The sequence below is a fragment of the Oryx dammah genome, unplaced genomic scaffold (genome assembly GCF_014754425.2).
Source record: "Oryx dammah isolate SB20612 unplaced genomic scaffold, SCBI_Odam_1.1 HiC_scaffold_14, whole genome shotgun sequence".
In the NCBI taxonomy this organism is placed as follows: Eukaryota; Metazoa; Chordata; class Mammalia; order Artiodactyla; family Bovidae; genus Oryx; species Oryx dammah.
Window position 1 is genome coordinate 36,460,492 of NW_024070198.1, and position 22,589 is coordinate 36,483,080.

At 37.8% G+C, this 22,589-nt stretch overlaps 1 protein-coding gene across 1 annotated transcript in view; it reads right to left on the reverse strand.

Annotated features, from left to right (window-relative positions):
* PDZD8 (PDZ domain containing 8) overlaps nucleotides 1-22,589 on the reverse strand; it is a 77,717-nt gene that overhangs the window by 18,110 nt on the left and 37,018 nt on the right. The window contains exon 3 of the mRNA XM_040254768.1: nucleotides 17,399-17,501. Coding sequence (XP_040110702.1) covers nucleotides 17,399-17,501 — 103 coding nt within the window. The remainder of the gene's footprint in view (nucleotides 1-17,398; nucleotides 17,502-22,589) is intronic.

A 22,589-nucleotide genomic window follows, 5' to 3' on the forward strand; every position in this document is an offset into this window, starting at 1 on the left:
GTCTTTTTCACAAAAAAGTGTAACTCTTAAAACATACATATGGCAATTGTCTTGTTTTATCGCTTTAACAACTATCAACTCAGTAAACTTTTTCAAAGACCTGGCATTAAAGTTAACCACTTCATAAAGGTTTAAATCATAACAGATTTAAACTCATAAGCCAGATAAATAAAAAATAAAAGAATCTGTCAGATAGAGAAGTGCCACCACAGAAGTAAATTTTCATGCCTGTCCCAAATGATGACAAAAATTATTTTTAAAAGAGATGGGTGTTTCTTAAAAAGGCATATCTTAATAGTACAGGGGATAAACCGTAAATTCTCTCACAAAGACAAGTACACATCTTTTTTGTTAGCAGAATGTCTAAATTTTCAGTCATCACATCTTAATGAATAGGTAAAAAAAACAACAACAAAAGAAACAACAAAAATACTGAAATAAACTCCTCACTACTAGGACCAATTCAAAATTCTTCTTTGAAGAAAAACTGCAATGTCTGAGATGGCCTGTATTCAGTATTGGATTTGAATTTTAGCTCTAACATGTACTAGTTTTGTGGTCTCAGGCAACTGAGTTAACCTCTATGGGTCTTCTTTGTGAAAAGCAGACACTAATATCTACCACACTGGGGTGTTGTCAAGATTAAATGAACTCCAGGAATAAATGACTAGTACAATCCAGGCACTTTAATTACCTCTGTTCAGGTGGATGAGGAAGACCTCTTTCTGGGATAAAAATACAAGCGAGACCCCTGAAGTGTTAAAACGGAATGCCAGCTTGGCCACCTGATAATCTTGTCTCTAAAGCAACTGGATGGTAAATTAGGGCTGCATCCTTTCATTGCCTCATCTGAGAGACAACAAAGATGTACAGATATGCTGAGAAAAAAAGTCTATTATAAAAATACCACTGACCTAAGAGATCCAAAGAATAATAATGACCCTTTGCCCAGGTTCAAAGGCTCTTAGGAAAGTAAGCTGAGCCAAATGATTGCCTTGCCATACCCTAGGTTTCTCCTCTCTCTCTTCTAAATGTGATTGAAGTCTACATTAATATTTTGATCTCCAGTGAAATAAAAAGCTCTGAAAAGTACATCAAGTCTGAGGTGTTGCGGAAACAATGCAGTGGAACACTTTCGCCCTTTTTAATTCCTTTGTCAAACAGAAACAGCTGATTCTGAATCACCAAGTCAACTCGCAGCTCCATGTATTGTCAACCGTCCTTCTGCAGGGTGATTTACACCTCACTAAGAGAGTATGAGAGCTTTAGAGCTGAACCATTTTTTATTATTTTTTATTTTGAAATAATTTCAAACATACAGAAACATTGTACTAAAGGTTTCCATTTATCCTAAATCCAGATTTACCAATTATTAACGTTTTCCTACTTTTTTCCTCTCTCATATTTTTTCATGAACCATTTGAAAATGAGTTGCAGGCATGATGTCCCCTCACCATTAAATATTTGACTGTGTATTTCCTAACAAGGACATTTTGTTATATAACCACAGCACAGTTATCAAGGTCAGAAGATTAACATTGATATAATACTATTATCTAATGTATAGCCTTGATTCTAGCTGGGATGCAATTTTGAAATACCTACTAAAAGCTTTTCTTTTTTGGCATAATCTTTGATCATTTAGATCAGCGGTCAGCAAACTACAGTTATTTCTAAAAAAGTTGTATTGGAAAACAGCCACACTAATTTGTTCATGTATTGTCTCTCACTGGTTTAGAATTAAACAAGTGAGTTGAGTAGTTCTGAGACTTATCATCTTGCCCACAAAAATTAAAATATTTCCTATCTGATCCTTTATAGAAAAAGTGTGCCAAACCATGACTTAATGAATGTATGTGAATACATACATATATATACACACACAGCCATTATATATTTCTCTACAATATCAAAAAATTGGAAAAAGTCCAAATGTTTACCAACAAATGATTGGTTAAATAGATTATAGTACACGGTGGACTACCACGCAGACATAAAAACAATAGCGTATGTACTGAGATAAAAATATGCCCTGGTATATTGCTAAGTTGGAAAAAAAGTAGGCTATAAAATATACAATCTCATTTTACTCTTATTTACAGAACCATATGCACATCTCTGTGTATATCTTGTATCTATAAAGTTCTTCTTAAAAGTTATTAGCGGTTTCTCTGGAAAGCAGGAATATGGCTGGCTTTTACAGCTTTATTTATAGCCTTCTCTCTTTTTTTTTTCCCTTCAATTGGGCAAAAAAAGAAAGCTCATACCAATTTCCAAACATGTATCATTTTTATCTTATATAAATTACTGATTTTACTGTTAAAATACACAAATATCCTCCAATTTCACAAATGAGTGTAACAAAAACTAGAACTCTGCTTCATGATACCTACTTCCTCATGCTCAATGGTTTCCTACTTAGACTTGTGACAACATTCTCATACGTGTGCTAAGTCACATCAGTCATGTTCAACTCTTTGTGACCCCATGGACTGTGGCCTGCCCGGCTCCTCTGTCCAAGGGATTCTCCAAGCAAGAATACTGCAGTGGGTTGCCATACCTTCCTCCAGGCGATCTTTCCAACCCAGGGATCGAATCTGTATCTCACTGTGGTTCCTGCATTGGCAAGTGGGTTCTTTACCATGAGCACTACCAGGGAAGCCCAAAGTTCTGATCAGTTTACAAAAGATAATCATCAGCTGTGATGAGCAACAGCTAGTTGATCTCTATCTTTCTTCTAATAGTCTTTAATAACCTTGTAGATGTTTTTAAAAGTAACCATCTGAAACTCTTGAAACAATCCTATCCCTTCAGAAAGCTATTTCCTTGTCCTCCTCACCTTGTTATAGGAAGGATTTAAAAAGGGAGAGGGGGATTTATAAGAATGTACAAAATATCAGATAGCACTAAAAACACTGGTGCAAAAGAGGTGGCATTTGGGTCAAGTTAAATAATAATAGTTACTGTTATAGTTACCATGACACTGGGCTAAGTGTCCAACTGTTACTGGTATTTCTTTTTTAGAATTATGAAATAACTTGTTCACTGGCATAGAACTAGAGTGGAAGAACCGGACTTGAAGCCACCATTCATGGAGATGGCATAGTAATGCAGAACCCCAGCTCTGGAGTCACATTGCCTGGGTGTGCAGACTATCTTACCATCTGCTTAGCTGGATGATCTGAGTCAGTTACTTTCTCTCTGTGCCTCAGTTTCCTCATACATAAAATGGAGATGATAATAGTGCCTATCCTCAAGGAGTTGTTATAAGAATTTAATGCATGTGTCTTAAAATCCCAAGAGGCACACAGAAATCACTGGTATCTTGTTATTGCTCCTAAATACCACCGGACTGAATGAACACATGTGGGCAAGGAGCTGTAATACACTGCAGGATCTCTGATAAAACCTAACACTTTTCTAAATTGTCTATTTCCTAATTCTGTATCCTGCATCTGAGTGTATGAGTCAGAAAATGAGCTATCTGGCTAAGGGGATTTCTATGGGAAGGTGCTACTGTACCTTGAACAGAATGTTTTAGTTCATGACAAAGTAAGGACTTAGGAAATCAGTTTTACTTGGATTGCGGTGAACTGGAGAGTTCTAATTAAAAAAAACCCCAAACCAGTGTTTAGGTCTCATTAGAATTATTTCCTTAATGTGTTCTCAAAGGCTCTTTAAAAAAAAAAAAAATTAGATTCTTACTATTCTTTTGTGAAACCATTCTGCTTCTTTTTATCCTTAAATAAAGAAATCTAAAAATAGAATGAAGTGAAGTGAAAGTTGCTCAGTTGTGTCCAGTTCTTCGCAACCCCACGGACTGTACAGTCCATGGAATTCTCCAGGCCAGAATACTGGAGTGGGCAGCCTTTCCCTTCTTCAGAGGATCTTCCCAACCTGGGGATCGAACCCAGGTCTCCTGCATTGCAGGCGGATTCTTTACCAGCTGAGCCACAAGAGATATTCCAAATAAAGTGTTCAACTTACCAGATATTAAAACTTTGAACAACAGCACTGAAAATATTAAAAACAAATGAACACAAAACAATAAAAGCAGCACATTAAAAAAAAATTATCTCCGGACTGACCTCTGACCATCAATGTACCCTAACACATTACAGGGACAGTGATGTGTGTGTACTCAGCACATCCAGAATGAGACCTCCTTTCTCCTCTTCCTTTACCCTCCTCATGGCTCTTGTCTTTCTGGTTTTCTCTCTCATTCTCCAAAACCCTCCATTTCCAGTGGTATCTGAGCCACACTGATTCTATTTTCCACATTCACCATTGTTCTATTTTAGACTTCCATTACCCTTCACCTCTTCTATTTCAAGTCTTTCCCTTGTCAAATCATCCTTGCTTTTATCCATCTGCTGCCAGGTTTAGTGAACATTTTATTACCTACTATATGCCAGGTGTTGTACTAGGCATTTTAATATACATAATCTCATTTACCTACTGGTTCAGTTGGTAAAGAATCTGTCTGCAATTGCAAGAAACCTGGGTTTGATCCCTGGGTAGCAAAGTTCCCCTGGAGAAGGAAATGGCAACCCACTTCAGTATTCTTGCCTGGAGAATCCCATGGACAGAAGAGCTGGGCAGCCTACAGTCCATGGGATCACAAAGAGTTGGAAACGACTGAGCAGTATTTGAGAGACAAAATACTTGTGAATAAGACAGGTTTGGGGACTTTAAGATCCTCCTGCCAATAAGTGAAACAGCTAAGACTCAAAGTGAGAGCCAAGTCTGTTTAAATCAAGATTGCGCTGACATCAGTTTCATTCTAAAAGCCTCCATAACTGCTGTCTGGGAGTTGTCAAATTTAACATGATCCCACCGCTTTTACTCTTGTTTTGCATGATCTACCTGCATTACCAAATTCTTTAGCCAACCTGGATGACTCAATGCATGCTCACTCACTCAGTTGCTTCAGTTGTGTCCGACTCTCTGTGACCCTATGGACTGTAACCCACAAGGCTCCTCTGTCCATGGGATTCTCCCATGAATACTGGGAGTGGGTTGCAAGAACACTGGAGTGGATTGCCATGCTCTCCTCCAGGGGATCTTCCTGATCCAGGGATTGAACTCAAGTCTTTTTATGTCTCCTGCAGGGGCAGGTGGGTTTTTGTTTTTTTTTTTTAACCACTAGTGCTATCTGGGAAGCCCCCAATGTATCCTGCTGCTGCTGCTGCTGCTGCTGCTAAGTCGCTTCAGTTGTGTCCAACTCTGTGCGACCCCATAGACAGCAGCCCACCAGGCTCTGCTGTCCCTGGGATTCTCCAGGCAAGAACACTGGAGTGAGTTGCCATTTCCTTCTCCACAATGTATCCTAAACATGCTCAAACATTCATACTATTTATTTGAATTTACCCCATGTTTTCCACCCTTAAATGCCCTCCCTATTACATTTCAAAATCCTACATACACTGTGAGGCTTGGCTCAAATGTCACCTCAAAATATTCTTTCCTGGTTTTCCCAAAAGAAAGCTATCTACCCTCCAATGGAACCTTATTATACTTTATCATGAAACTCTCTTAGAGCATTCATGTGCTAACAGGAATATTGATGCTCATTGTGTTGTGGTTGTTCAGTTGCTAAGTCGCATCTGACTCTTTGTGACCCCATGGACTGCAGCAGCCAGGCTCCCCTGTCCTTCACTATCTGCTAGTTTGCTCAGATTCATGTCCATTAAGTCAGTGATGATATCTAACCATGTCATTCTCTGCTGCCCCCTTCTCTTTTTGCCTTCCATCTTTCCTAGCATCAGGGTCTTTCCCAATGAGTCGGCTCTTTGCACCAGGTGGCTAAAGTATTGGAGCTTTAGCATCAGTCCTTCCAATGAACATTCAGGTATGCTCATTATATTGCTGATCTTATTTCCTCCTCCTTGAAGGAAAGGACCACAATCTCATCGCCTTGCACCTCCTGCTCAGTTTCCTCTTTCTCATACTCAGTGCTTTATACTGACTTGATTTGGAGATACTTCTGTATTTTAACCTAAGTTCTATTCTTTTCACAGGATTTCACAATCATATTAAACACAGAAAACGAGACAGAAAACTGCATCCTTCATTTCTAACCAAGATGAACTTAAGAGTGGAAATGCTAAATAGGATTTACTCCTAAAGCTCAAAGGTATTTAGTTTATTTAAGAAGCCAAATTATAGAGGGTTATATATGGTTAAAATTTCAGAGTCCCTATTGAATTCATAAATATTATAAAATGGAACTAAAGCAGAGTTTAAAAACTGACATTTTCAAAAAAGCTTTATTTGTTTTAATCTTTCTCTTCCTTTCAACAAGATTAAGACTGTAAATGGCAAATGGTTAAACAGGAGCACCAAAAAATACCATCTGCAAGGCAGCTGGCCTTAAACAAACACACCAAAATGCCAACTCTGAAGTATCTAGCTTAATGTGCTTATAAATTTGTCTCTTATGTTCTTACTTAAAATCACAGTTCTTTAGGGAGCTCTTTTCGACAGTTTGTGTGTACACACAATTCATGGACAAATAATATTCAGCATGAACTTCTAAAACTCTCCAAAACTAAGAAAGAAGTGAGGCAGGTAAAAATTTAGATCCCAGTCATTTTATTTCAGGATATGTTGAATTACACACATTGGGTAAGAAGTTCTGATATTTTTAATAATGCCATTATACTTTTATGTGCCACATGTGTAAATTCCTCACTGTAAAAACTAGGCCTCTTGAATCCTGAGCCGTAAATCTCATTTTGTGGTTATCCTTAACCTAAATATTTTTATTTGCTTAAAACATACATCAGAAACAGACTTGAAGGGAGAAAGGGGACAGAAATGTGACTAAGCCATGCTGAAAGTTTGGAAGAAACACTGTGGGATCTAAATTTTACTAGCCTTACTTCCCTTTAAGTTGTAGGGAGTTTTAGAAGCTCTTGCTGAACACAGGGAGGAATTATAATATTATTGGCAGAGGCTAGAGGCTGGAGCATCAAGCAGATTTTTCCACCAGAAGGTACAAGTGTAGTGAGTTTGTGTCCTGTGAGAAGTATGGAGCCATGAAGGCCACCAATCCTCCTTGTCCCCTCCCAGGACATTCACAGAACTGCAACATGCCAGGAATTCTAATAGGAGTAGGACACATAGCATAGATAGAATAGAATATATTTGTGTTCCTGCAAGGTCTATCAGCAAGTACGTAGTGTGCAGTATTACCAAAGACCTTTTAAGTACCCTTCTTTTAGCATTTATCATCTGATTATCATCAGGGCTATGAGATTTCCTTCACAGACCTATAGACTTAGTTCCTTGACTCCGTAAATTTGATCATTCTATTGTTTACTTTTTATATTTATATTCTTCCATTAATCATTCACCCACATTTGTCTTTTCAGCTGAAGAACATTAATTTTTTCCCATCCATTTATTTTTATATGGCTACCTCACTTACATGTAAACTTTAGTTCTTTCTCCCTAGCTTATCTAGCAAATATAAATTTGTAGTATTATAGAAAACAGAAATGTACAAACAACTTATTCTGAGAATTTCATAGCTTTAAAATAAGCATATTCACTTTGTGACACTCACTCTAATGAAAAGCTGTCTTGTTTTGGAGGTACAATGATATAACTGTCTATTTCTTTAGGGAACCTAGATTTCACATATTTTAGGCACAGTTTGGAATTCTTTCTTACACATTTGTCCTGAGAGCGCATTCTCAATTTTGTACCTCTTAACAGGGCACAGTCTAGAAGTTTAATGATATGTGCAAAGCTGAGTTGCTTTCTCTACAATTGTGTTGTCGGTACAGTCACATATGGTTGAGCACTTGAAACGTGGCTAGGATGAACTGTGATCTATTCTAATTGTAAAATATGCACGACATTTCAAAGACTATAAAAAAATAGTCTCCTTAAATTTTATGTTATGCGGAAATGACAATGTTTTAGGTTTATGGGTCCAATAAAAGATTACTAAAATTGTTTACTGGCTAATTTCTACTTTGTCAAACATGGTTACAAGAACATTTAAAATTACTTAAGTGGCACGCATTTTATTTCTATTGGAGAGTGCTATTTTATTTTAGATCGTTTGTGAAAACTCATCAAAGTCCTGAACTCAATCATCCAGGATATTACATCTGGTCATTTTTACCCTGTTTCCCCTTATCGTTAAGGCAAATCTGTGACAAAATATTCTCCTAGTAATTAGATGCTTTGGGAACCTATAGTATGGATAGTCATCAAAAGCTTTTTGAAAGTTGAGAATGCATTTACTGTTTCCATTTCTTTTATATGTTTGTTTAGCATCTTCATACTAGACAGGAAAGATTTCCATATGCATTGATTTTCTCCCAAATGACTAGCTTCCTTCTACAAAATGCTTCCTGTATTCAGTGGGCCTAACCTTCACTCTGGAAGTAGAGGAAGAATCATTCAGTTCAGTCGCTCAGTTGTGTCCGTTTGCATCTCCATGGACTGCAGCATGCCAGGCGTCCCTGTCCTTCACCAACTCCCGGAATTTATTCAAACTCATGCCCACAGAGTCGGTGATGCCATCTAATCATCTCATCCTTTGTCGTCCACTTTTCCTCCAGCCTTCAATCTTTCCCAGCATCAGTGTCTTTTCTAATGAGTCAATTCTTCACATCAGGTGGCCAAAGTATTGGAGTTTAAGCTTCAACATCAGTCCTTCCAATGAATATTCAGAACTGATTTCCTTTAGGATGGACTAGTTGGATCCCCTTGCTGGCCAAGGGACTCTCAAGAGTCTTCTCCAACACCACAGTTCAAAAGCATCAGTTCTTCAGCGCTCAGTTTTCTTTATAGTTCAACTCTCACATCCGTACATGACTATTGGAAAAACCATAGTCTTGACTAGATGGACCTTTGTTGGCAAAGTAATGTCTCTGCTTTTTAATATGCTGTCTAGGTTGATCATGACTTTTCTTCCAAGGATTAAGACTCTTAATTTCATGGCTGCAGTCACCATCTGCAACGATTTTGGAGCCCCTCAAAGTAAGGTCTAGGACAGTTTCCCCATCTATTTGCCATAAAGTGATGGGACCAGATCCCATGATCTTACTTTTCTGAATGGTGAGTTTTAAGCCAACTTTTTCACTCTCCTCTTTCACTTTCATCAGGAGGCTCTTTAGTTCTTCTTCACTTTCTGCCATAAGGGTGGTGTCATCTGCATATCTGAGGTTATTGATGTCTCTCCCACCAATCTTAACTCCAGCTCGTGCTTCATCCAGCCCAGCATTTCTCATGATGTACTCTGCATATAAGTTAAATAAGCAGGGTGACAATATACAGCCTTGACGTACTCCTTTTCCTATTTGGAACCAGTCTGTTGTTCCATGTCCAGTTCTAACTGTTGCTTCCTGATCTGCACAGATTTCTCAAGAGGCAGGTCAGGTGGTCTGGTATTCCCATCTCTTTCAGAATTTTCCATAGTTTATTGTGAGCCACACAGTCAAAGGCTTTGGCATAGTAAATAAAGCAGAAATAGATGTTTTTCTGGAACTCTCTTGCTTTTTCAATAATCCAACAGATGTTGGCAATTTGATCTCTGGTTCCTCTGCGTTTTCTAAATCCAGCTTGAATATATGTAAGTTCACAGTTCACGTACTGTTGAAGTCCGGCTTGGAGAATTTTGAGCATTACTTTACTAGCGTGTGAGATGAGTGCAATTGTGCAGTAGTTTGAGCATTCCTTGGCACTGCCTTTCTTTGGGATTGGAATGAAAACTGACCGTTTCCAGTCCTGTGGCCACTGCTGAGATTTCCAAATTTGCTGGCATACTGAGTGCAGCACTTTCACAGCATCATCTTTTAGGATTTGAAATAGCTCAACTGGAATTCCATCCCCTCCACTAGCTTTGTTCGTAGTGATGCTTCCTAAGGCCCACTTGACTTCACATTCTAGGATGTCTGGCTCTAGGTGAGTGATCCCACCATTGGGGTTATCTGAGTCATGAAGATCTTTTTTGTACAGTTCTTCTGTTTCTGTTCAGTTCAGTTCAGTTCAGTTCAGTCGCTCAGTCATGTCCGACTCTTTGCGACCCCATGAATAACAGCATGCCAGGCCTCCCTGTCCATCACCAACTCCCGGAGTTCACTCAAACTCATGTCGATTGGGTTGGTAATGCCATCCAGCCATCTCATCCTCTGTCGTCCCCTTCTCCTCCTGCCCCCAATCCCTCCCAGCATCAGGGTCTTTTCCAATGAGTCAATACTTCGCATGAGGTGGCCAAAGTATTGGAGTTTCAGCTTCAGCATCAGTCCTTCCAATGAACACCCAGGACTGATCTCCTTTAGGATGGACTGGTTGGATCTCCTTGCCTCTGTTAGGTCCATACATTTCTGTCCTTTATTGAGCCCATCTCTGCATGAAATGTTCCCTTGGTATCTCTAATTTTCTTGAAGAGATCTCTAGTCTTTCCCATTCTATTGCTTTCCTCTATTTCTTTGCACTGATCACTGAGGAAGGTCTTCTTATCTCTCCTTGCTATTCTTTGAAACTGTGCAATCAGATGGGTATATCTTTCCTTTTCTCCCTTGTTTTTTGCTTCTCTTCTTTTCACAGCTATTTGTAAGGCCTCCTCAGACAGCCATTTTGCTTTTTTGCATTTCTTTTTCTTGGAGATAGTCTTGATCACTGTCTCCTGTATAATGTCACAAACTTCTGTCCATAGTTCTTCAGGCACTGTATCAGATTTAATCCCTTGAATCTATTTGTCACTTCCACTGTATAATCGTAAGGGATTTGATTTAGGTCATACCTGAATGGTCTAGTGGTTTTCCCTACTTTCTTCAATTTAAGTCTGAATTTGGCAATTAGGAGTTCATGATCTGAGCCACAGTCAGCTCGCGGTCTTGTTTTTGCTGACTGTATAGAGCCTCTCCATCTTTGGCTGCAAATAATATAATCTGATATCAGTGTTGACCATCTGGTGATATCCATGTGTAGAGTCTTCTCTTGTGTTGTCAGAAGAAGATGTTTGCTATGACCGGTGTGTTCTCTTGGCAAAACTCTATTAGCCTTTGCCCTGCTTCATTCTGTACTCCAAGGCCAAATTTGCCTATTACTCCAGGTATCCCTTAACTTCCCACTTTTGCATTCCAGGCCCCCATGATAAAAAGGACATATTTTTTGGGTGTTAGATCTAAAAGGTCTTGTAGGTCTTCATAGAACTGTTCAACTTCAGCTTCTTCAGCATTACTACTCAGGGCACAGACTTGGATTACCGTGATATTGAATGGTTTGCCTTGGAAACGAACAGAGATCATTCTGTTGTTTTTGAGATTACATCCAAGTACTGCATTTTGGGCTCTTTTGTTGACTATGATGGCTACTCCATTTCTTCTAAGGGATTCTTGCCCATAGTAGTAGATATAATGGGCATCTGAGTTAAATTCACCCATTCCAGTCCATCTTAGTTCACTGATTCCTAGAATGTCAATGTTCACTCTTGCCATCTCCTGTTTGACCACTTTTAATTTGCGTTGATTCATGGAACTAACATTCCAGATTCCTATGCAATATTGCTCTTTACAGTATTGGACTTTGCTTCTGTCACCAGTCACATCCCCAACTGGGTGTTGTTTTTGCTTTGGCTCTGTCTCTTCATTCTTTCTGGAGATATTTCTCCACTGATCTCCAGTAGCAGACTCATTGGACTCTATATTAAGGCAGATTATCAAGCTCGATCTTTGGCAATTAAACATGGCTGACCTTATTATGAAGGCTCTTCCACTCAACTTCCATCTCCCCACAGTCTCAAAGCTCTCCTTGCCTCTGGTCTAAAATAATCCCACTAACACCACTCCCAAATTGTCTCCTAATTATCAGACTACCACACACAGTCTAATTTTTGTTAAGACGTAGTGGGATTTGAAGGAACAAGAACAGATCCTATGGGCAAAAAGACTTTGGTTCTTTATATATGGTAAAAGAATACAGTATTTCGTAGACTCTTAAGTATTACTTATGTGACATATTTGGTTTACATGTTTCTTTTCCTACACAGACAGTTCTTAGAAAGTAGGCATCATGTCATCAAATGTTTCTCTAATTCTAGTCAAAGTCAAAGTTGCTCAGTTGTGTCCAACTTTTTGAGACCCTATGGACTATACAGTCCATGGAATTCTCTAGGCCAGAATACTGGAGTGGGTAGCCTTTCCCTTCTCCAGGGGATCTTCCCAACCCAGGGATAGAACCCAAGTGTTCTGCATTGCAGGCATTATTTTTTACCAGCTGAGTCACAAGGGAAACCCAACAATACTGGAGTGAGTAGCCTATTCCTTCTCCAGTGGATCTTCCTGACCCAGGAATCAAACTGGGGGTCTAATTCTAAGGGTAGGTTAAAAGAAAATGGAAGGGAATCTGATATAAATTATTTATCTCTCAGAATCAAATCCTTTCAAAAAATGAGGTTTTGATAGGGAAGCAGTAGTAGAGAGAAGGAAAAGTACCAATCAAGTAAAATAAAAGATAAAGTCTAGACTCTAGATGACTTCTGACTTCATGATTTTGGAGGTGCCTGATCCTATCTAAAGCCCTTCTTAGAGCAGTGGCCAGTTTCAAGTTGCCAGCTGACAACACATAACCCTCTAAAAGGAATACATTCGTTCTGATTAAGAGTTTCAAATTATTTATGGACTCTCCCCAAGTGGTTAGCCGAACGCTTTTCAGGAATTTATTACTTCTTATTTTTCAGACAAATCTGAAATGTCATGACATCTCCTAATGTCTTTAACAGTTCTCTCTGGCATCTACATACTGGGCTACATAAGTGCTTAATAAGACATTAAGTGCTTTTGCTTTTCATACTGAACACGTGACTGTAACAGTAGCTCTCTTTTGTCCACCTACTATATATCCAGAGAAGATTCCGTGCTAATTCTTCATCACCTCAAAGGAAATCGATATTCTTTCTTCCTGTTTGATAGTGACATATTTATGTGGATGGACTGCCTTAACAGTTAGTTAGATTTTTAGCCTTCTATCTCTAATTAGAGAAGGGAAAACTTAAATCTTACAAGGGACAATTGCTATAAAGGGTCTCTGGGCATAGTCTGGTAGGCTGGAAGGAGAGGGAATAGGGCTAGTATCAAAAATGTACATTAAAAAGTTTGTTTTTAAAAATTAAAACTCCTTTTATATTTTTATTCAAAATGGAGAACAAGGGAAAGCTAGACTGAACAGCCGGTGCCAAAAGGCCCACACTGCTTTTCCCTCAACCCCAGAATTTCCACATTCAGAGGTTCCACAGCTCATTTTCATGGTGCCTTCTCTTCTCCCCAAATGGCCTCAAGAATTTCAGTTGCACCAAGAATAAAACAATGTTTGAAGACTCCAGTGACAGTTTGAATAACTGATGGAAGAGAAGCCATGGATGGCACAGACAGGATAGTTGAGAGAGAGTAAAAGAAAAGAGCATTTACAGATAACCTATCTTATGTCCAGGAGTAAGGGTAAAGCGGAGAAGGCAATGGCACCCCACTCCAGTACTCTTGCCTGGAAAATCCCATGGATGGAGGAGCCTGGTAGGCTGCAGTCCATGGGGTCGCTAAGAGTCAGACACGACTGAGCGACTTCAATTTCGCTTTTCACTTTCATGCATTGGAGAAGGAAATGGCAACCCACTCCAGTATTCCTGCCTGGAGAATCCTAGAGACAGAGGAGCCTAGTGGGCTGCCATCCATGGGGTTGCACAGAGTCGGACACGACTCAAATGACTTAGCAGCAGCAGCAGCAAGGGTAAAGCAAGTGGGTGGTCAAGGATGAGTGAACTCCAATTCTGGGAGGGTAGGACTCAAGATCTCTCCTTCTTTAAAACCATGTGTGTCTAAGCGACATTTATGAGATCTGTTTGCTTTACCATGCACACAATAATGATTGTGATCAATATGTTTAATATGTGTATATGTTAAGTTGCTTCAGTCATGTCTGACTCTTTGCAACCCTATGGGCCATAGCCTGCTTAGCTCCTCTGTCCATGGGATTCTGCACACAAGAATACCGGGGTGGGTTGCCATGCCCTTCTCCAGGGGATCTTCCCGACCCAGGGATCGAACCAGTGTGTCTTAGGTTTCCTGCATTGGCAGGTGGGTTCTTTATCACTAGCGCCACCTGCGAAGTCCCATGTTTAATAGATGTCAGGTTAACCGTATTGTCAATAGAGCTGAGCTATACTGTTGTCTTCATCGCTTCCTACTGAAATATCATCGCCTGAAACTTTTTTTAGAATCTGAAAACTCCTTAAATTTGTTCCTTAGTAAAAAAGCAAACTATCATCACCAAACCTGTATAGTGCAACAGACTGAAATAAATCATAAAGTGTCCTGTCTCTTTTGTGCAAGTAAATAAATTTTTAGTGCTAGTAAATACATTTTTAGTACTGACACTGTCATCACTTGCAAGATGATCCTGTAATTTATGTTTAAGCCTAATTTCCAATTTATTCCTCATTCTATCTCATGAGGAATCTTTACTTATTATTTTTAAAGAACAAACACTACCATAGAGTACTTCATTTACCCTATGAGCTCTTTTATTGTGCAAATAAGCTAACAAACAGGGCACCGAACTGAGTGTCTGAGTTTGATCCAAACTTTCCTCAGATTTCTAAATAAGGTAGAAAGTAGGTTCTATGCAGGGTATTTATTAAATTATTCTTTTAAATTATTCTCTGACATCCCAGTTTAAGAAAAATTTCACAAGACAATTAAGTTCTTTTCTTGCTTAAGCCACTATTCATTAGATTTAGTTAGGACTTACAGCTACTGCATTACAACTGTTCCACTTCTACTCCCAGCTCCAACATCTGTGCAAATACCACAAATTCAAAACTTTCCATTTATTATTGATCTTACCCAACTTAAGAGCATAAGGTACATTACACTTTAAAAAAGGTTTGAAAAACTCAAAGGCATATTTAAAACATGTAATTAAGTTTCTTTCAAATACTTTTTTTAGCACACTTATTTTTAAATGATATTCTTTTTTCTAGCCAAATTTGCAATGTATCTCAAATTATCAAATCCTATTCTGTAATGCTTTACGTAGTCTTGAGAAACACTGTGATTCTCCTCCCTAGAGTTACTAAATTCAGACACATGTGATTTAATGCCTGCAGACACTTCAGTACTGCTGCCATTTTTGACACCAGATGTAATTACTAACCTAGAATTCCTTCCCCAAAACTACCTATGACATATGCTAAGATCTAAAATTATGACTCAAGATTAAAGTCTCAGTAACCTTTGCTACAAAATATTAAAGCTGTCTAATCTCATATCTTTGCAAGTATAATAAAGGAAACTGAAAATGCCAACAGCAATGGCAAATTAGGGCCCTTTCATATCTAGACAAAACAATGCTGGTTTTCATGTATTTATTTATTTGAGAACAAACTGTAAACCTGGCTATTTTTTCTGAGAAGTTGCTTCAAATTGTTTGAGATGTAACAAAGGAAAGGTGGCATGAACAACCACAAGAGAAAGGGGAGGTTTTCCTATAAAAAACTACTTTGACCCTGTCACTCAGTTCAGTTCAGTTCAGTCGTTCAGTTGTGTCCAGCTCTTTGCAGCCCTATGGACTGCATTCCCATGTCCCAAATCCTATGCTCCCAATTACTTTCACATATTCAAACTCTGGGGGTCAGCCCATCCTCCCTTTTCAGCTTTATTTCTCTCTCCTTTCCCATACTCATTGAAATTACTCTATTCCAAAAGAATTTGACAGTGCTCAATTTTTTTTACATAAGAATGTTCACAACAATTACTACATAGAGAAGCTGGCAACAATTTAAAAGCCAAAGGGACATCTATAAAAATACCACATAACCGTTAAGTCAAAATTTTTGAAAGCATGGTAATATGTTTACATACCTGTTTAAAAAATTGAGAACTGTCTTTTTTAAAATGCTATGAAGAATAACAGATTATTCTAGAGATTCCAAAAAGTACCCTTACTACTACTGTGAAACAGCTAGGTAGTACAGTTCAAAAGTACTTATTCACCAGTATAATGAAGATAAAAGAGAGAGCTTTCTTAAATACTGGCTAAAAAATAATAATCACAGGATTAGTTATACTGCCACCAAGTGTTAAATGTGAACAGCTAAATATCTAACTTATTAAACACAACTTTAAAAACACAATAATTTATTCCTGCAAAAAACTACTGATGTACTAAACAGATCTTACCTTAAAACAGACTAAAAGTAACTTTGGAGAGGTCTGGGGTTCCAAAAGCACTCTTGAAATTTTATTATTACTAAATCCATAATATCTCAGTATATGCAGTAAACTAAATAAACCTCCCCCCCCCCCCACAGTCTGAGGGTCCCTTTAGGACACTGACTTTTTTTTTTCTTCTCTATTTCAGCCATAAAATTCTGGGATTCTATTTTCATTGTGTAACTTCATGGGCTTAATGAAATTCTGTAGACAATATCTTGAATAAATGCGCTAAAATCTTTAATAGACTACTAGATTTATGCAAATTCCAAGAAGCAAGACATAACTGCTACTAAAACTGCTATGCAGAACATTCAAAAACACCAACTCAACTTTGAAAACAAATTAGCTAATAACTAGTGACAATTTTTACTCATTTAGGAACCCAAAGAACACAGACAAGTCCAAATAAAACATAATGAGATTAAAGCACTGTTTTTATTTTTAATTATAGCACTTAAAATATTTTTAAAATGCTTTTACAGTTTTTTCAAACTCTTTGCAATTTAGGTGACAGCTTCTTTTGAGAGAGATCAAAAAAGGAACCAGAACTCCGAGTCCTTCACACACCAAAAGTAGGTCCCAAATCCATTCTCTTCTTTCCATTTCCTTGGCTACCACCTAGTTAAAGTAGCCAACGCCTCCCCTAAATGCCTCTTAACTGATCTGATCTCTCTGCAGGTTTACCCCTGTCCTCTTGTAATTATTTCTCTGTGCAGGCAGACGAATATCAAACCTCTCCCCTAGGACAGCACAACAAAAACAGGGTCTCTTGTCTTGAGAGACAAGAGACTGTTTCCCCAGCAGCTAACACAGTGCCTGGTACAAAGTAAGTGCTCACAAAATATCTGATGAATGAGTGAATGAATGCTCTGAATGTACATACTTTTCAATGTTTTCAGAATTATTTCCCTCTGATCCTACAACTATGAAACAACTTAAGTTATAAAAAGAAAATTAGTCAGACAAGGTTTTTGATGCAAGCAAGCAATTAATATTATAGTTTTATGTGATTCATTTTATTATGGATGCATTACAACAAAACAAATAAGAGCTGTTCATAATTATTTGCAAATGACTAAAAATAACTCAAGGATACAGAAATATTAAAAAAATACTTATAGAACATAAACTTTATACAGATGTAAAACTAAGCAAATGTATCTTACCGTCTTAATAGAACTCCTTTGCTTTTCTTCCCAAACACCAGTACTCAGTTCAAGTGTGCAATGAATATTTGCTTCAGTGTCATATGATCCAAAAATAAGTAATCTGAAGTATAAAATAAAATACAGGGACTATTACACCAATTATATGTATTAAACTGTTTCTTCATGATCATTACACCAAAAATTAATAAATTACTCTGTTAACAGAGGAAAAAATTTAATTAAACACTTGGTACATGCTCTAGAGGAAAAGTGAATCAGATGAAATTCTAGGACAAGCTGTTTTTAAGCAGCTTATTCAAAGAAAGTAGTGTCTATTCACGAAGTAAAAAAATTGATCAGACATCTATACATAGTAGCAAATGCTATAGATTTTCAAAGCAAGCTGTTGAATTTTAAAAATAAGTTACAAAGTGATGCATATATACTATATGATACTATCTCTGTAAAAATTAAACACACATAAAATAGTATAATATACTTGCTTATGAACACATACACACACCTCTCCATCCACTAATGTGACTTGGGCAAATTATTTAACTTCTCTAAACTCCTATATTCCTCTGGAAACTTCAGGCCAAAAACAGTAACTTACCTCTCAGAAGCAGCTGTTGTGAGAATAAGAGACAGTGCACATAAGGCATTTTAGCACAGTGTTCAGCAAACAGTCTGGAGAAGGAAATGGCAGCCCACTCCAGTATTCTTGCCTGGAGAATTCCATGGACAGAGGAGCCTGTTGGCTATAGTCCATGGGGTCTCAAAGAGTCAGACACAACTGAGTGACTAATACTTAGCGAACAGTCAGTGCTCAATATATGTTTACTATTTCTATTACCTTGAAAACAACTGTCACAGAATAACTGCATCACTTAATTTTACTGTTTAATATTTAGATCTAAAAAGGAAATCTTTAATCCAATCTTGAGATGATATAAAGCAGTTTTTCTTATTGAAGGGAAAAAAACTGTTACCCACATGTTCAATTTCTATATGACATATTTCCTAAGTCAGAATGTGAGTCTGCCAATGTGTTTTAGGAGTAAGTTTGCAAATAGCTTTAGCATTAATCACCATTTTGACTATTACTCTATTACTTTATCTCTACACAAAGATCATAGGGATAGGAGTGAGATAATGAAAGAAAAGTGGGTAAAAGACCTTAGAGTATTAAGAGAAAATTATGTCCTAAGGGTGGAGAACTGAAGAAAACCATGCTCATACCTCACAAACTGGTTTCATAAACTAAAAAGCCAGAATAAACTCATAGCAAAAAAAGTCCTTAAATTTAAATAATTTTTAATCTTAAATGGAAATTTAAACTTACTGCCTAACAATTTATTGCCAAGAGCATTAAAAGTCTTCATAATGCAAAAATACTAGGCTTAAAAATTGAGAATTTTCATTCAGCAAAGCTCTGCTGCCACCATCTGTTCAAAAGAGCAAACTACCTGAAGGATTTACTGTCAATCCAGAGAAGGCTATGCACCAGCTGCTGCTGCTGCTGCTGCTAAGTCACTTCAGTCGTGTCCGACTCTGTGCGACCCCATAGACGGCAGCCCACCAGGCTCCCCCATCCCTGGGATTCTCTGGGCAAGAATACTGGAGTGGGTTGCCATCTCCTTCTCCAATGCATGAAAGTGAAAAGGGAAAGGGAAGTCGCTCAGTTGTGTCCGACTCTTAGCGACCCCATGGACTGCAGCCCACCAGGCTCCTCCGTCCATGGGATTTTCCAGACAAGAGTACTGGAGTGGGGTGCCACTGCCTTTTCCAATGCACCATCTAGTACTTCCAAATTCTCAACAGGTATTACAGGATTCAGGAATGAGAAAGCATAATTCTTGCAATCCTTCCCTAAAACCATAAATCATTCTATATTTTTGACAACACTTGTTTTTAATTTTAAAAACATGTAATAAAAAGTAACCAAAAAGTAAGCCACAGAACTAAATGTCTGATAAGAAATAAATTTCTTTTTTGTTTCAGAAAATAAATTTCTGATAAGAAAACATAAAAGCAAACATTTGTGACCTTAATCAGGCAACAATTTCTTAAAACAGGAGAACAACAAAAAAAAATAGGTGAATGGAACTTTACTGAAATTAAAATTTTTCTCCTTCAAAGGATACCACCAAGTAAGCAAAGATAATCCACAGAATGTGCAAATCAGGTGTCTCATAAGGACCTAGTATAACCCAGCTGAAAAATGGACAAAGAATATGAATAGACATTTATCCAAAGAAGATATGCGAAGAGCCAATCAGCACATGAAAATATGCTCAACATCATTAGTCATCAGGGAAATACAAATTAAAACCACAATGAGATATACTTCATACCCACTAGATGGCTAATTTAAAAAGAGAGAAGTATGGGTGAGGATATGGAGAACCTAGAATCCTCACACATTGCTGGAGGGGTTGGAAAATGATGTAGTCACTTGCTTCTTAAAAAGTTAACATAGAATTAACAGATGACCCAGAAATTCTACTCCTAGATATATAATCAAGAAAAATAAAAGCATATATTCACACAAAAACTTGACATGAATGTCCATGAAAGCATTAGTCACAACAGCCAAAAAGTGAAAACAACCCATATGTCCATGAGGTCATGAACAGGTAAATAAGATATGGCATATGGCATATATACACAATGGAATATTATTTGGTAACAAAAGGCAATGAAGTGATGATACATGCTACAATAAGGTTAAACCCTGAAAACAAGCTAAGTGAAAAAAGCCAGTCACAAAAGACCTCATACTGTATGGAATGTCTGCTGGTGCTGCTGCTAAGGCGCTTCAGTTGTGTTCGACTCTGTGCGACCCCACAGACGGCAGCCCACCAGGCTCCACTGTCCCTGGGACTCTCCAGGCAAGAACACTGGAGTGGGTTGCCATTTCCTTCTCCAATGCATGGAAGTGAAAAGTGAAAGGGAAGTCGCTCAGTCATGTCCGACTCTTAGCAACCCCACTGGCTGCAGCCCACCAGGCTCCTCCATGGGATTTTCCAGGCAAAAGAGTACTGGAGTGGGGTGCCATTGCCTTCTCTGATGGAATGTCTGGAAATAAGCAAATTTATAGAGGCAAAAGTAGCATCAAAGATCACTGATCATAGATCACCATAACAAATATAATAATAATGAAAAAGTTTGAAATACTCTGAGAATTAACAAAATATGACAGACAAAAAGTGAGCAAATGCTGTTGGAAAAAATGGTGTTGACAGACTTGCTCAATGTAGGGTTGTCACTCAATGTAGGGTTGTCACTCAGTGTAGGGTTGTCACTCAATGTAGGGTTGTCACAAACCCTCAACTTCTAAATGTAATATTTATGAAATACAGTAAAGCAAGGCACAGTAAAACAGGTATACTTGTGTATCTCTACTGCTATTTCGTGTACTAAAACGATTTTCATGCTTCTGATATCTGAATAGTAAAAGAATTTGAGAAAATTAAGTACAAACCCAGATGACATAAAGCCAACACTGTGTTAAAATGCCAGACTCCAAAATATTTCAGTGTGATGTTGGCATGCAATACACTTACATATGATACCTTCAACAAAAGTGAACTGTGAAGTGAACCGTGGTCAGAAAAATAAGAATTCAAAAGACTTTGGTTACATAAGGTCTGGGGGAAGAGAACTAGAGGGAATAGGAACTGACTGCTAATGAGTGTGGAGCTTCTGTGACAGGGACAAAAATGTTCTAAAATCAGACTGTGAGGATGGCTGTACCTTCTTCTCCCTCTGAAATAAGTGTCACTATTTCCCCTACTAGTCCTGGAGAGAGAAACTTTGTCTTGAACTTTATAACCTCTAATATTAGAAAATAACCAATACTTGGCCAAATCAAAGTTCAATGAGATCATAACTCACCTAGACTCAAATTCTTAACATTCCTTGGCTTCTTCTACCTACACCCACCCACATATTCTGTCACTCACTAAATCCTGTCCTAGTTATACCATTTGTCCCTTTTCGTTTCTACTAATACATGTATTTCAAGAACTTACTTCCTCACTTTTAACCTATAATACCTCTTAATTTGTTTCTGGGCCTTCAATTTCTCTTACTATGCAATCCATACTATAAACAGCAATTTCTGAAAACAAGTGTTATCTTAATGTCCCCTTCAGGTATCTTTAATAAGTTCATCAGAAGCATTTGATTGACAGTTATGGCATCATGGTGCAAAGAGAGGGAAAATTCAGATATAATACTCTTGGATTTTTATTTTTCTGACCACAGTTCATTTCACAGTTCACTTTTGTTGAAAGTATCATATTTAAGTATATAGCATGCCAACATCACACTGAAATATTCTGGAGTCTGGCATTTTAACAGTGTTGGCTTTGTGTCATCTGGGTTTGTACTTAATTTTCTTAAGTTCTTTTGCTATTCAGATATCAGAAGCATGAAAATAGTTGTTGTACTACATGAAATAGCAGTAGAGGTATATACAAGCAAACCTGTTTTACCACGCCTTGCTTTACTGCTCTTTGCTTTATTTTATAAATATTACAATTTTTAGAAATTGAGGGTTTGTGACAACCTTGCATTGAGCAAGAAAATCTATCAATACCATTTTTCCTACAGCATTTGCTCACTCTGTGTCTGTGTCACGTTTTGTTAATTCTCAGAGTATCTCAAATTTTTCATTATCATTATATTTGTTATGGTGACCTATGATGAATGATCCTTGATGCTATTATGTAATTATTTTGGAGTACCAGGAAGAAGGCAAACTTGTTTGACTTTAAAAAAATCTGTTAATGTACCTTTTATTTCAGTTGAACAATGCAGTCATAGTTTCAGGTGGACAGAGAAGGGACTCAGCCATGCATATACATGTATCATTCTTCCCCAAACTCCCCTCCCATCCAGGCTGCCACCTAACACTGAGCAGAGTTCCATGTGCTAAACACAGTAGGTAGTTGTTGATTATCTACTTTAAACATAGCAGTGTGTTCGGGTTCATCCCAAACTCCCTAAGTATCCCTTCCCCCTGGCAACTCTAAGTTCATTCTGTGAGTCTCTGTTTTGTTAAGTTCATGTCTCATTTCTTTTTAGATTCCACATATAAGGAATGTCACATGATATTTTTCCTTCTCTGACTTACTTCACTCAGTATGACAATCTCAAGGTCCATCCATGTTGATGCGGATGGCATGATTTCATTCTTTTT